This window comes from Dermacentor variabilis, chromosome 3, assembly GCF_050947875.1.
Source record: "Dermacentor variabilis isolate Ectoservices chromosome 3, ASM5094787v1, whole genome shotgun sequence".
Classification (NCBI taxonomy): Eukaryota; Metazoa; Arthropoda; class Arachnida; order Ixodida; family Ixodidae; genus Dermacentor; species Dermacentor variabilis.
In genome coordinates, this window is record NC_134570.1 from 208,480,706 (window position 1) to 208,497,316 (window position 16,611).

At 46.8% G+C, this 16,611-nt stretch overlaps 1 protein-coding gene across 1 annotated transcript in view; it reads left to right on the top strand.

Annotated features, from left to right (window-relative positions):
• Positions 1-4,058, top strand: part of LOC142576612 (serine/threonine-protein kinase Pink1, mitochondrial-like) — a 90,751-nt gene extending 86,693 nt beyond the window's left edge. Inside the window, exon 9 of the mRNA XM_075686813.1 lies at positions 3,224-4,058. Within this exon, the coding sequence (XP_075542928.1) occupies positions 3,224-3,739 (516 nt within the window). The 3' untranslated portion in view covers positions 3,740-4,058. The remainder of the gene's footprint in view (positions 1-3,223) is intronic.
• The last annotated feature ends 12,553 nt before the right edge of the window (positions 4,059-16,611 follow it).

Genomic DNA, 16,611 nt, shown 5'->3' on the forward strand with positions numbered 1-16,611 from the left:
AACCACGTTTCTGTGAATAACATCAAATTAAATTCAACGGTCAATGAAGTGAAGAAGTCGCGTAATTCTTCTTGTTTGTTTCTTATACTGCGCACGTTCAAGTGGAACACTCGCAATTGGTTCTGAGTAGTCTCTGCCAAAGAATTGAAGGCGTTTATAGTATAGTAGTGAGAAGAGTTTAAAGCTGCCATATTCTTGCTTGTTGCTATTTCTGGCATGTGGTTAATCACTTCACTTAGTTTCGCGGGACATTTTTTCCAGGTCACTCGTAGCGTTTATCCGCAAAGTTGCAGACTGTTCGTCCCTTCGAGCAAAGATTTTGCCACCGTTTGTCCACACAAACTTCCAGCCTACTTCACGCTTTTTCTTTGTCGCCGCACCGAGAAGCTGCTTACCATGACGGGTAAGATGCTCATTCACGTAGACTGGCTTAGATTCTTCAAAACCCAGTTTTGTAGTGTTAATCCGGATTTTTCTGGCCTTCTGAAGGACAGCATTGCGTTTTGTGCGTCGGACAAAACGAACGATGATATTTGTCTCATCATGTCTTGCAGTCGGCACTCTGTGGCATGCATCAATGTCGGCATCGGTAATTTCTTCATCCACAAGCGCACCAATCTTTTTAATTATGATCACTGGCTCGCCATCAAGTGGCACTCCCTTAATTTCGAGGTTATTTCCCCTCTGGTATTGCTCCAGCTCCTCGATGCGGCGTGACAGTCTCGTGTTGTCAGCTTTAAGATCTTTATTTTCTTGAAGCAAATTATGAATGTCATCTCTTAGTGTCCTTAGGTCCTGAATGTCTTCTTTCAGTGTCTTTACATCTTGCAAGCTATCTTTGATTGCCCTGAGCTCAGCTCTCAGCTCCCGCCGCAAGTCCTCAATCGCTTTAGCCGTTTCCCCTGGCATAATAAATCGATGCAAAAGTAAACAAAGATTTACAACAAGTAAATCAGCAGCAGACTAGGCCACATGTACATTCGGCAGGTGCGTTCGGCAGCGGTGCACTGGTATTGTTTTGGAATAGCAAAGGACAATGCTTACCTGCAAAGAGCAGATATGAATCTCAGTGACGTTGAACACAGGTGCACCGCTGCCGAACTGCCGTGAGGAAGGATTCGGCGATCCCTTTTAAGCCCAGCAGAAGATGCTTGCAGCCCTCTGTCGTCGCAAAACCAATGCTTGCGGTTAACAGCCGATGTCTGGGGGGCGTCAGTCTTGCCTTCACGTCGATCCCAGCAGTGCGGTCTGTGCTGGCCGATAGCAATCTTCTACGGCTTCTGCGATGAAAGAACTGCAAAGAGCAGATATGAATCTCAGTGACGTTGAACACAGGTGCACCGCTGCCGAACTGCCGTGAGGAAGGATTCGGCGATCCCTTTTAAGCCCAGCAGAAGATGCTTGCAGCCCTCTGTCGTCGCAAAACCAATGCTTGCGGTTAACAGCCGATGTCTGGGGGGCGTCAGTCTTGCCTTCACGTCGATCCCAGCAGTGCGGTCTGTGCTGGCCGATAGCAATCTTCTACGGCTTCTGCGATGAAAGAACTGCAAAGAGCAGATATGAATCTCAGTGACGTTGAACACAGGTGCACCGCTGCCGAACTGTAAATGTAAATAGCTTCTTCTATCTTTTTGGTTGCGGGTCGGCAAGCGGCGTGGATGTTGCGCACGTGCACCGATCCATGCTTCTGCGAGACCCATCTCACAAGGCCCATACCGGAATGGACGAATATGATCGTTCGAACGTGCCACCGTTCGCGTGACCGTATGCACGAATGACCAGGCGTTGGTGTCCAGCATGGAGCGAACATATTCGCTCGCTATCCGGTCGCAGTGAGTCGGACTTTCTCGATTTGTCGCTCGCCCATCGGCATATATTGTGGATAGCAACTCGGCTAGCAGGCATTGGTCTATGAAAGGTGCAATAAATGCCCTTGTGATTGTTTGCACTACTGTGTTGTCGTTCCTTTGTCCCAGTAGCCAGGGTGAGAACCCCACAGACTTTACTACTTTAAAACGAAACTACTGTTTAAATGGGTGCAGTTTAACGAGGTTTTACTGTATGTTCACATCTCTACAGGAGAAACTATGTGCATAAGTAAGTCACCTGCTCTGTAACGGATTTGTAGCCTTTGGCATCTGTCTACACATACAAGTATTGCCTAGTAGAGTAGAACCTCGTTCATACATTTCAGGAAAAAGTGTGAGAAAAAGTGTAGTAACTGGGGAATGATCCAATGTAACTGACACATTCAACTGTAGTTGACACCTACCTAATGCGAAGCGTCATGTGAATTGTTCTGGCACGAGACACCGACGCCCGACAAACTGGTGGGGCTCGGCTGCCCTAGGCGCGTTTTGTTTTCCTATTGCTTCCCTGTTGTTTTAAGACAGTGAATGTAAATCGAAACGAAATCGAGCTGCATTGTGGACCACACCAGATGCCACTGGAGCGAAACGTGACACTCGCATTGTGCCACCTGCAGCAGGGAACGGTGGCATGTCAGGGTTGCCGCCTACTAAAAGCATGCAGTACTCTTCCAAAGGCACTGCGCCCCACGTGCTGTGAAACAGACCGTTGAAGATGCTTGTCGCAATAGGGTCGGCAGAAATAGCTGTGAATGCAACGTGTGATGACCCAGCAGGGGATTTGCTGGTACTGGAATAAGAAACTGAATGCGTGCCAACGTTTTCACATCAGATGGGCAAGTGAGCATTGCGTGGAGGCTGATGCTTAGGGTGACTACTGTTTTCGATCACGCGTGCCTCGCGCATTTTCTTGTTGTCATGGGATCTAGTGGCTAGAAGACCCATCATATGATCGCACTTTGGCGATGTCCTGAACGTTGGTGCTGAAAGATTATGCTTACCATGAACTTATGGCCCAGTAAAATATAAGCATACGTCAGTCGGGTCATTTGTTGTGTTCTCAACCACAAACATTTGTGCCAGGAAACTGTACGTAATGGGATCTCATCAACAAGGTTCTACTGTAGTTTGTAATTGCTTTTATGTACAAGATTAATTGGTACAAATTTTCTGCAGCCTGGCACAAGGAATGCAGGCAGCTCAGGGCCCTCAACATGACAGCCTTACACTGTACACTGTGTATAATCTGTGCTGTTCAGAGTGGCGTTTATTTAAATAATTCGAAATTAAATTGCTGTACTTTTGGTACGTAGTGTGGGGTGATATCGAACATTTTCCTGTTTCTGACTGTCCAGCGTCCCAGTCCTGCCGTAGCCGCAACCATCTGCCAGATGCTCCTTCTAGCTCCGAAAGACCTCCTTGGTGGTCCTAATGACTGCACAGATGCACGACGAGTGCTGCGTTGGCTGTGCAGCCTCGCAGCTGACACCTTGCCCCACTGGGATTGCAGGAAAGGGGGGAGAGTTTCTCGAGCAGCTCTGCAAAGTATTCCACAGCCATCTCCTGGAGCTTCCACTCTGGCAACAGAGTGTGCCCTTGCCAAGGACCACGCAGATGTGGACCGCAGAGCTGCGATTCACAGCAAGGATTTTCCAGAGGAGACTAGGAACAAGGGACTAGGTGAAAGGATGATGGGCATCCCAGAGGCCATTCACACTGTCGTCACATCGGATCACACAGCCTCACATTTTGGCAAACCCAAGCTTAATTCAGTGTCTCTTGAGCTTGCAAAGGTCCTGCTGTCTAGAGTCAGCTTGCCACAAGTGCTCGAAGCACTCCATTATATCTGGGCCCACCAGACCTGCAACTAACATTAAACTAGCAAGTGTTTTGGAGAAAAATTCAGACCCTTTTGTTGCCGCATGCACTGCTATGTGCTGAGCATTTATATTTTTTCCTCTTGAGTACCTGTAGCCAAATTCCTGGCTGGAATGTTTTGAAGCTAGCACTTAAATGGCGCATCAGCTTAACATGCAAGCACATATAGTGTTGGACAAGTACACAACAAAACAAAAAGAGCATTTTCTTGCAGAGCTTAATAAACATGCAGATGCAGTGGCAAACTAGTGTTCCAAACATTGTTAAGAATCAACAATGTAGAGAGAGTGTGCAATAAAGATATCAATCTAACTACGTGTTTTTTTGTTTTTTTTTCACAAGACATTTTGCAGCTACTGCATGGAGCTGTGGTGTGAAGAAAGTATGAAAGCCTGACATCGCATGGCTGAAAAATACACTTTTACAGTTTGCAGAGCACCTACAGGGACACCTGAAGAATTATTTATTGCCTATTCTCTTTTCACACAAGTGTCTTCCTTCCTTGCACTTGGCACTTTTACACATCACATACACCTCCATTCCTTGCAAGGCTGAGCAGGTCAGTTTAGGTAGGTCAGTTTATTACAGTGCAGTCTACTTATAACGATGTCAAGAAGAACGAGAAATCCGGTCGTTGTAACCGAGTATCGCTATCTGGACGGCCGTAAAAAAAAATGAAAAAAAAAAAGCTGCCAAACATGCCTTCGTAGCTTTAAAACCAAACTTGCCATTTACGATAATGAATTGACGTTGAGAAGGAAAGTTGTGCAAATGAAACGTTTATTTATACCTCCAAACAGCGTCGTTAGGCGCGCTGAAGTAGTCGGAAATCTGCAATTGCTTTCGCGGAAGTTTCCGGCTCACAACCGCAGTGTGCATCGCGTCCAGCGGCTGGGCGAACACTGCCTATAATTTAGCGTACATGATATCAATGAGCAACCTTATCGACGACAGTGCACTTTGGGTGAACATTGGGGTCGGTTTCAATGTCAATCTCGCCGCCGTCTGTCGCGACAACAATCGCCCTGCAGAATCGTCGCAGAACGAGGCAGCGCTATGTGCACTCAGAAACTCCTCGAAGCACCACCTATTTTATCGCCCGTAGCGATGTGCTCCTAAAATCCCTTGAAAATTTGAAAGTAGCGACACTGAACTCTGCCGCCGCCGCGCGACCTCCTCGCTTCCTCCTCGCCCCTTGCGCATTCCCCCGCGGCAACAAGTTTTGCCCCCGTCGGGCACGGCTGGCTCGGCGCTTTAGCTCGGGGTCATGAACGTTGTACGCTGTGTTTCCTGCTCTATGTGCTAGCGCTATGCCGGGCAGTTGCGCATATAACTGCCGCAAGAAGCCTAAAGATGGTTATGCCGTTTTTATGATACCACAAGGAAAGCGTGACGGCTTGCGCAGGAAGCAGTGGCTGCACGACATTGGCCAAAAGAACTGTTCCGACAAAGAACAGCGTTGTTTGCGAGCTGAGGCGTCTTTCTTATAGCTCGTAGCAAAGCATCCCGTAATGCTGCATTTTTTTTTTCATTCTTCCGGCCTGCTCACCAGCGTTTTGTTGCGGTTGTCCTCAGTATGCTTAATATTCTGGGGCGGCTCGATCACCTCGCACGTCGCTAACTGTTGTTATTCAGTCGAAAGTGCAGCATTATAGATTCTGCTTCGCGCCCTGAAAAAAATTAGCGGCAAGTATATACCCGTGGTATTGCAGGTGATGAGCGTTAGCTAGTCAACATTGAGATTTTTTTTTTTTTAAGTTTTAAGGCGAAAGCCTATAGATCTCTGTTTCAAGGTTGCGTTGTAAACTGGAAGTATTATCCAAAGCATGTCCACCCCTGTATAAGAGAATGATTACCCAAGTTAATGAATCATTAGTGATTCACATAAGGTGGATTAGGGAGGATTAAGGTTGATTAGAGGGTATTAAAGAAGAATAAGGTGGATTAGAGTGCATTAAGGATTAAGATGCATGAATAAAGGTTAAGGTGGGTGGAGGAGGATTATGGTGAAGGGTTGATGAAAGGGTATTAAGACTGATTAGGGTGCATGAACAAGGATTATGGTGGATAAAAGAATATTAAGGTCGATTAAGGTGAATTAGAGTTGATAAAGGAGGATTAAGACCGATTAGGGTAGATTAAGGCGGATTAGGGTGTAGTAAAGTAGATTGGGACTATTAAGCAGGATTAAGTTGGATTAATGTGCATGAATGAGGATTAAGGTAGATGAAGGTGGATTATGATGGATTAGGGTTGATAAAGGAGTATTAAGACCGTATTGGGTAGGCTAAGGTGCATTAGGGGCGATGTAGGTTGATTAGGTTGTATTAAGGTGGATTGGGAGTATTAAGCTGGATGAAGGAGCATTATATAGGTGGACTAAGGTGAATTAGGGTTCATTGAGTATTAAGACCGGTTAGTCTACCATAATCCTCCTAATGCACATTAATCCACCGAATCCCCTTTCATCGATCTTAATCTACCTTCATTCACTTTAATCCACGAAAGTCCTCCTTAATGCACCCTAATCCACCTTCATCGACCTTAAACTACTCTAACCATCCTTAATGTACTTTAATCCCCCTTAATCAACCCTAATGCTTCCTCGTTCACTTTAATCCACCCTACTCCACTATAATCGTCCTTAATTCACCTTAATCCATCCGAATCCACATTCATCTACCTTTATCCACCTTAATCCTCCTCCATTCACATTAATTCACCCTAGCCGACCATAATCCTCCTTAATGCACCTTAATCCGTGTTAATCCACCCTTATCCATCTTCATGCACTTTAATCCACCCTGATCCTCTATAATCGTCTTTAATGCACATCAACGCACCTTCATCCACCCTAGTGTACCTTCATTGACCTTAATCCAACCTAGTCCTCCTTTATGCACCTTAATCCACCTTCATTCACCCTAATGCACCTTCATCGACTTTAATCCACCTTAACCCTCCTTAATACACCCGAATTCATCTTAATCCAATCACTAATCAATCATTACTTTGTTAAGCATCTCTTATACGCGGCTGCACATGCTTTGGTTCGCTTCCCGCCTTCGGTCACGTGATATTTTCTGTAGCTCACAACGCGGGATGTTGAAACAGAGGTCTATGGCGTTCGCTTAATAAGCCACACACAAAGGGATGTGTCACAAGCAATACTAGATCAGACGCACGAAGTAAAGCATCTGATCATGAGGCAGAAAAGTTGTCTGGAGTGTAGAACTCGCCTCAAAGCTCCGTTTACATCGGTATACCCCGTTCATACGGCTTTAAGAAAAAACCAACCTCCTCATAAACGTTGCCTCCAGCATTATCGATGCTGTTATTAGCATTTCTCAAAATTTTCAACCCCATTGGGGCGCGCAACTGGCCCAAAATAACACGCCTCCATAGAATCCTGCGGCCCGCCCTCGGAAGCCCAGGAGGAAAAGCGCACCGTGCGCAGCCGGCGGGCGAGGAGAATCGAGGAGGAAACGCCGTGAGGAGGAGAGTGTCACTACTTTCAAATTATCAAGGGGTTTTACGTGCTCCCAGAGTTCGGCAATGTCAACGGCTGCCACCGTCTTGGTTTCATACATGGAAGTTTTGCCCAAGCGCACAAAACCCGCCGTTTCCGTTCATCGGCATGGCCACTGGTTCTAGACTTCATGATCGTGGCGCTCACGGTTTTCAGAATAGATATGATCGACTGCGCGAGCTGCTGCTTTGAGTATTGTAAAATTTGCAGCTTCGTCTCAAGCGGCACAGCTTTACGCATTGTCGGGGCATCTACCGCTGCTTCCGCGGCGCATTTCCGCCCTCGCTGAGGAAGAGAAGGAGATGGTAGAAAGGGAGCGCAGATGATGTTCACTTTTGGTTCTTGCTTTCTTTTTCTTTCTTTTTTTCGTTTCCCTCTGGACGCCCTCCGGTGACGCGGACGCGTAAAACCCCTCAATCTACAAAAGTAGCGCCAACCACTTCCCTCCTCCGCTCGGCCAACGATTGTTTTCAGTTGTCAAACTCCGCCGCGGCACCTGGCCCCTTTCTGTCGCGCCCGCGGGGTGGCGCGCGTGACACTGTTGCTGGGAAGCTCATTACTTTTCGAAGCGAGATCGGGATGCCTTAGAACACGCCCCTATAAAGCGAGATATAAGAAGGAAGAAGAAGCATGTGCTTGCTGCGGTAAAGCTAGGGAAACGACGGAGCATATTTTATTAGAATGTGAAGACGTCTATCCAGCGGTCGATTTAGGCACCACTGGCCTCCTTGAAGCCCTTGGGTTCAGCGGGAGCAGTGGTAAAGCAAACAGGTCCGCAATAGACATCAGTAAGAGGCGATTGGAGGATTGGTGGAAGAAAAGTAGGGAAACGACAAAAGACGGAGACGTACAAAAGCACAGTTCGCAATAGGGTATCAGAAAATTTGGACGTGGTAGTTCATAGTGTCTTTTTTTTTGTTTCTCATTGATTAACCAAGGTAGGATATTAGGCAGCATAGTAGCAAGAGTTTGGTGGCGCAAGCCACCGCCCCGTTCCAAAGGGGACGCTCATAACATCCATCCATCCATCCAGCCTAGAGTTACTGTATGTGCTACCGCAGGTAGCATATACAGTAACTCTATGTTGGCCTAAAGATGTTGGCCTAGTGTTCCTGTATATGCTCCCGCAGGGCATAGAGTTTCCTACAAAATTACTAGAGGGAGCTCTGGCGCTGCAGCCGTTGTCCTACCATGGGAATGATGGGAAGTACATGGATTTGTCTGATCTTCGTGCTTGTGGCTTTAAACGTACTTGTGGCTTCGTTTATAGCTCTTTCTGGGCTTTTCATCGTAGAGTTAGCATACTGACTATACTGCTCTATGCTCTAGACGCCGGTAGCGTCTGCATAGACCTGCGGTAGCGTCTGCGCTTCCATGCAGACGCTACCGCGGGTTACATTCAAAACGTCACACCGGACACAGTGTCCAATACAATTAAAGACATTACAAAGATATTTCATTTGGAAATTATTTTTTTAATGCAAGCTGCTTTGTGCAACGGGACACGCTGGTTAACGAATGACATACACGCAAAGAGCATGTTAATATATAGGGCGCAATCGCACGCGCTTGTATAGTGTTTTAAGCGTGGACAAAAAATAAAACATGGACACATGTAATTTTTCGCGTAATTGCAGCTTATTGCGCTAACTGATTCCTTACTCTGTCAGATGCTACAGTAGAATTTTTTGTAGGAAACTCTATGACAGTAGACGCAACGGCACGTAGCACGACGCACGGCCTATGCGGTAGCAGACGATGTTTGTAGCAGACGAAGTCGTTTTTTTCCCCCGCTCTGACGGCACAAGAAATAGTTGGCAGAATTCGTATGCGTTATTTTAACGCGTAGTAGCTGTAGTCGCAACCTACACATAATGCCATTTATCGGTGTGTCCTGTTGTGCATGCTACATATCAAAGTATTTCTAAACCGACAGACATTATAAAATTGGGAGTGGGGGGGAGGGAAAGACTATTGCACTTCACGCAGCCTTTCAGCATAATTTATTAAATGCATCTCGTGTGACTCACACCACTGCATAATAGCAGAGGTGCTCACTTCACAACTTTATTAGCACAATCTTTTATACGTCGAACTAAACTAGCGAAACGGAAATATTGCCTATTCCCATTATTTCCATCGTCCCTTTCCACACCTCCTTTACCCCAAAGCTGTGAGCCATAGTCCATAAATATGTAGTAGCCCACTTGGCCTGCGCAAAAATAAGCAAACGCGTACTCATTAGTTACTAATGATGTGTTTATGCTCTCTTACCTGCTTAAGCACACTAGTACGGCACCATCACTTACAAAAATGAAGCGTCATATCTGAAAAATAATTTCTATCTGGCACTGCATTTTTCAAATTCTTGCTAAATCTAGTTACCAGTCACAAAGGCAACACTGGTACTACAAGCTTTTTTTCTCCTAATCTTTTGGCGTTCGCATTTTTCTAAGCGCGTGCTGTCAATTAATTTCAGTATTTTTACATAATAATTGTGAATTGTCGCATTCACTAAGCAATATGTTGCTCAATACGATCAATTTGCAAAGCTACAAAGCCGTTTGAAGCCGGAAGGACGAAGTTTAGGCAAATCCATGCACTTCCCATAATTCCCATGCTAGGACAACCGCTCCCATTGTAGCTCACGTAGACACTAGCGCCACAGTTCCCTCTAGTAATTTTGTAGGAAACTCTATGCCGCAGGGTATAGACCGTTTTTTCGTAGGCGCCGCCATATTGCGAACGCAGTGGCGCCGCCTATGAGCAGCGCCATACTGGCTTGGGTGAAAGCGGTCTTTTGCATGGCAGGTATACGCTTGGCGGCAGTTTCTGGCGTTTGTTTTCACGGTCGTGCGGTCTGTTTAGTATGACGTGCGTCTTCTACGTAGTAAACGGTTCTGTGAGACGTGCTGAAGTGGTTTAAGGCATCATGGCCGGAATTTCTGCTGGCGTTGAGGTGGACAGAACAAGCAACGCGATGTGTGCGCGCATATTCGAGTCTACAATCAGCCTCGGAGATGAATTGTGTATTTCTGAATGTTCCAGTCACTAATGTGACCTTATTGCAGTATTATCCTCTATTTCTAAGCTGCGGAAACATACGCGACGATCATAACAGCGTGATCGTGGGTACCGTTCTGCTACTATAGGAGCTGTGATGTTATACTTCGGCAAGCGTTCAAACTGTTCGCTGCAGGTTACATTGCGTGACTACTTAGTTCGATGGGTGAGGTTTCCGCACCTGAATAAAATAGTTTTGGCAAGTGATAGCAGCATACCTTACAGTCTGAATTACGCTTGTCCAGCAAAGGGACTGTTTACTAACTGCACGAGCGTCCTAAGTATACAGTGGTAAGTGCTGGATTACATATATCTTTGTTCTATATACCGCATGGTCCAAGCATACCGCATCAGCGGTTATATATTTATAAACGTTGTGCGGCGTGACTATGCGAGGCCCTATTGCGGCGTTAGCCCGTTTTCTCTTGCTTTTTCGAGAAAGAGGATTATAACCGAATTTCTTTTTCGGTTGTGTTTGTTCCGTTCACTACGACGCACTCACACGCATTACGGAAATTTTCTCCTCAGAAATAGGCATCGCATTCTTTTTATGCGATCCCTCTCATATATTATGGCTGTATGCAGGCAAAAAAGGCAATGCCGAAGCGCACAGCTTACATATGTACCGTGCTGGTTCACAAACCGCAGTGATCGCTGTGTTGAGCAGCGCCATCGGCCTCATGCAGGAAGGCTAGCGTAGACATATGGTAATTTGAAGCCTACTAGACTTGAAATGCGCGAGAACGATGCCGGTGCATCACAAATATTTGATTGCGCCTGCCGCTTAGATGTTTCGTGGTTGCCTTAGGTTGGCCGCGCACGAGCACGCGCTCTTATGTTTATGCTTTGCTCCCTACGCCAAGCGATCAGATATTGAGCAGATTTACCGTTTCATGCTGCTAATACAGAGACACCGGGTTTCTTTGTTGAATTAAAACCGATATAAGTAAAATGGTTCACAACACATACACACACCGCGACTGATAATGTGCGTACACCGCGGCTTATAAAACGCGTCACATTTCTGCGCTCCCAAAAAATATGTCCGCCTATTGTAGTTACCGATGCACCGAAAGGCTTCCCTGACGACCTTATATGAACGAACATGGCGTAAATTTCCCAAAGTAAGATCTAAAACATCTCGAAATCTTTCCGCAGCACGCGACAGCAATACTTTCAAGCAGCGCCGCGCCGGATCGCCCAAGCCAGAGAGGAGGAAAGGCTCTCCGCGCGCCCTATCCTCCTCGCCCGATGAAACGGTCTTATGTCGGCCTAAAATCCCTTGATAATTTGAAAGTAGCGACACTCTTTGAACTCTGCCGCCGCCGCGCGACCTCCTCGCCTCCTCCTCGCCCCCTTGCGCGTTCCCCCGCGGCAACCGGTTCTGCCCCCGTTTTTCTGCACGACGATTGGTTTCCCCGTCATTGCCCTTGGAAACGCGTGGATCTTGAGTTTTGCTTGTGTTTTTCTTTTTCGTTCGCGCCATTTTCCTCCTGAGGACGGCTGGCTCGGCGCTTTAGCTCGGCGTAGCGAACGTTGTACGCTGCGTTTCCTGCTCTATGTGCTAGCGCTATGGCGGGCTGTTGCGCATATAACTGCAGCAAGAAGTCTGAAGATGGTTATGCCGTTTTTATGATACCACAAGGAAAGCGTGACGGCTTGCTCTGGACGCAGTGGCTGCATGACATTGGCCGGAAGGACTTTGTTCCGACAAAGAACAGCGTTATTTGCGAGCTGAGGCCTCTTTCTTATAGCTCGTAGCAAAACATCCCGTAATGGTGAATTTTTTTTTTTCATTCTACCGGCCTGCTCACCAGCGCTTCTGTTGCGGTTGTCATCAGTGTGCTTAATATTCTGGGGCCGCTCCATCACCTCGCACGTCGCTAACTGTTGTTATTCAGTCGGAAGTGCAGCATTATAGATTCTGCTTTGCGCCCTGAAAAAAATTAGAGGCAAATATACCCGTGGTATTGCAGGTGATGAGCGTTAGCTAGTCAACATTAAGTTCTTTTTTACGGTTTAAGGCGAAAGCCTTTAGATATCTGTGTTTCAAGGTCGCGTTGTAAACTGGAAATATCGCGTGACCCATGGAAAGCCAGAGGTGACCCAAAGCATGTCCGCCCCTGTATAAGAGAATGATTACCCAAGTTAATTAATAAATCATTAGTGATTGACATAAGGTGAATCAGGGAGGATTAAGGTTGATTATAGTGTATTAAAGAAGATTAAGGTGGATTAGAGTGTATTCAGAAGGATTAAGATGTATGAATAAAGATTAAGGTGGGTGGAGGAGGATTAAGGCGGATTATGGTGGATTAAGGTGAAGGGTTGATAAAAGGGTATTAAGACCGATTAGGGTGGATTAGGGTGCATGAACAAGGATTAGGGAGGATTAAGGTGGATAAAGGAAGATTAAGGTCGATTAATATGTATTAAGGTGAATTAGGGTTGATAAAGGAGGATTAAGACCGATTGGGATGGGTTGGGTTAGATTAGGGTGGATTAGGGACCGTGGAGATGGATTAGGTTTGATAGAGGTGGATTAGGGTGTATTAAGGTAGATTGGGACTATTATGCAGGATTAAGTTGGATTAAGGTGGATGAAGGAGGATTAAGGCGCATTGTGATGGATTATGGTTGATAAAGGAGGATTAAGACCGTATAGGGTAGGCTAAAGTGCATTAGGGGCGATATAGGTTGATTAGGTTGTATTAAGGTGGATTAGGAGTATTAGGCTGGATTAAGGGGGATGAAGAAGCATTAAGGTGGATTAGGGTGGACTAAGGTGAATTAGGGTTCATTGAGTATTAAGACCGATTAGTCTACCATAATCGTAGTAATGCACATTAATCCACCGAATCTACATACATCGACCTTAGTCCTCCTTCATTCACTATAATACACGAAAGTCCTGCTTAATGCACCATAATCCACCTTCATCGACCTTAATCTACTCCAACCCTCTTTAATGCACTTTAATCCTCCTTAATGAACCCTAATGCTTCCTCGTTCATTTAAATCCACCCTAATAAACTATAATCGTCTTTAATTCACCTTAATTCACCCGAATCCACATTCATCTACCTTAGTCCACCGTAATACCATAATCCTCACTAATGTACCTTAATCCTTCTTAATCCACCCTTATCCTTCTTCATGTACTTTAATCCACCCTAATTCACTTTAATCGTACTTAATGCACCTCAACTCACCTTCATCCACCCTATTGCACCTTCATCGACCTTAATCCAACCTAGTCCTCCTTTATGCACCTTCATCAAATTTAATCCACCTTAATACTCCTTAATACACCCGAATTCATCTGAATCCAATCAATAATCAATCATTACTTTGCTAATCATTAATCATCTGTTATACACGGCTGCACATGCTTTGGTTCGCTTGCCGCCTTCCTTTCGTCACGTGATATTTTCTGTAGCTCACAACGGGACCTTGAAACAGAGGTCTAAAGCTTTCGCTCAATGAGCCACACACAAAGGGATGTGTCACAAGCAATACTAGATCAGACGCACGAAGTAAAGCATCTGATCATGTGGCAGAAAAATTGTCTGGAGTATAGAACTCACCTCAAAGCTCCCTTTACATCGGTATACCCAGTTCATACGGCTTTAAGAGAGAGAGAGAGAGAAACTTTATTGCAATTGTAAAGATTTGAAGGAGGGGTGGTCGGAGCCTCTCAGTCCAGGGCCCCACTGGCCTCTGCCGCCTGCCTGACCTGGCTAATTAAGGACTTTTTTCCTGCCAGGTCGGAGCGGGCGAGCTGTGCCTCCCACTGCTCCATTGTCCTACTGGTATTTAGCCTATGAGGGTGCTTAGTGCACTCCCAGGTTATGTGTATTAGGGTAGGTATGCCACCGCACCAAGGACAGTTGGCCCTATAACGAGTGGGATACATGGCGTTTAGCAATTTTAAATGGGGGAACACCCCGGTTTGTATTTTACGCCAATCGGCGGCCTCTTCCCCGTTAAGTTGTGGGTGGGGCGGCGGGTATTTTCTGCGGACTCCACGCTGATGAGCAAGTATGTCGTTGGCATTTAAATTGGTGGAATTTTGTGAGGGATAGTGCGGGTGGTTGGGGTTAGAAGAGGACGCCGTCGCTCAGTTAGTGAACCCTCGAGCTAACGCGTTAGCCTTTTCGTTCCCCTGTACCCCCGCGTGGCCCGGGCACCAGAGTAGGCGATGATGGTGGTTGAAGGATTTGGGAATTATCGCGAGGCTAGCCGCAGTCACGTGCCCCTTAAGAAACATGCGACATGTCTCCTGGGAGTCCGTGACCACGACCGAGTCCCTTTGCGAACGCTCCGCGTGGGCGAGTGCGATCGCCACTGCTAATATTTCAGCCGAGGTGGGAGATCCTGCCGTGGCCGACGCGGTAATTTGCTGTTGGCTGATAGTGTTCACGACTGCCAGGGCGTACCTCCTTTGGTAGCGCTGCCCGGTCGCCTCTGCATACAGAGCTGCGTCCGTGTAGTACGTGTTGTACCTATGGTTATTAGAGTACGCTGATTGAATGTGTTGTGCGCGTGCTTTGCGCCTTTCTTTGTTGTACTGGGGATGCATATTCTTAGGAATTGGGGCTACTGTAATTTTGGATCTCATCGAAAGAGGGAGAGGCACGGCCTGCTCTGTGAGATAAATGGGGTATGCTGGGATATTCAGTCTAGCCAATATTGCCCTACCAGTTTTTGTGAAGCTGAGGCGCTCCCTCTGTCGCATCAGGGTGGCTTGCCTCAGTTCGTCGAAAGTATTGTGCACTCCCAAAGCTAACATGCGCTCCGTTGAAGTACATTTAGGCAGGCCCAGAGCAGCTTTGAAAGCGGTTCGGATTATTGTGTTAGCATGCTTTTCCTCCTCCCTGTTCAGGATTTGGTACGGTAAGCCATACGTTATTCGACTAACCACTAAGGCCTGTACGAGCCTTAGGGTATCGTCTTCTCGCATTCCCGCTTTTCGATACGTCACGCGACGTATCATTTGGGCTATGTTGTTGGCTGTGGATTTGAGGGTCTTGAGTGTCTGTACTGCTCTCCCGTCGCTCTGAAGCCACAAACCCAGGACTCGCATCGTGGGTACCTCTCGGACTGATTGGCCCTCAACCACGATGTTAATGGATCCTCTGGATTTGTAGCCTTTCGCGTGTATCCGGATAACCTCAGATTTTTCGGGTGCGCACTTCAGGCCACTCCATCTAGAAAACTTCTCCACCGCTAATACTGCGCTTTGGATCGTATATTCCTTATCCCCTAGTGAACCTCTGCTCGTCCACAGCGTGATGTCGTCCGCGTAGAGCGTGTAACCTAGGTCGGGTATCCGATCCAGATCGCGCGCGAGGCGACACATCGCTATGTTGAAGAGAAGAGGAGATAAAATAGCTCCTTGAGGTGTTCCTTTGTCAGGCATTTTAAATAAATCCGAAGTTATTTGGCCTATACTGATGCTCGCCTCGCGGTTGGAAAGAAACGCTCTTAAGTAATTGTATGTGCGCTCACCACAACCCGCGAGTTCGAGTTCCTCCAATATTGCGGCGTGAGAGACGTTGTCGAAGGCTCCTTTCAGGTCTAGTGCTAGGACTAGTCTCTCGTCGCCGTACGGTATATTAGTTAGAATTTCGTCTCTAAGTAGGAGGAACGCGTCCTGGCAAGATAAACCCGTGCGAAATCCTATCATGGAGTCCGGGAACCAGCTTCGCTCTTCCAGGTATATCGCTGCAATCTGCTATGGATAACCCTTTCATAGAGCTTACCTAGGCAGGACGTGAGCGACACCGGCCGTAGTGTATCAATCGAGGGATTCTTTTTTGGTTTGGGGATCATGATTATTTTAGCCAATTTCCACTCTTGGGGCAAGTCTCCCTTGGCCCAGCACTCGCTATTAAATGTCTTTGTGATTTTCGCTAGGGCTACCGAATCCATGTTTCGAATCATTGCATTTGTGATCGAGTCTGGGCCCGGTGCCGAGTTTTTAACCGCGGATTGTGCCGCCTCATACACTTCCGCGTACGTTATATCTTCGTCTAATTTAGGGTTCGCTTCCCCCGCGTATTGTCTCCTCGCGTACGACGATCCCGTGGCAGGTGAGGGTCCTATGTACTTTTTCTGAAGCGCATGGACGAGATCTTGGTCTGTACCCTCGAAGTTGTCTGCTATAATTTGGAGCTTCTTGTTATTCTCAGTACGCGTGCTCATCGGGTCTAGCATGCTTCGTAGTATTCGCCACGTACTGGTCGTTCCAAGAGTTCCTGACAGGGTTCC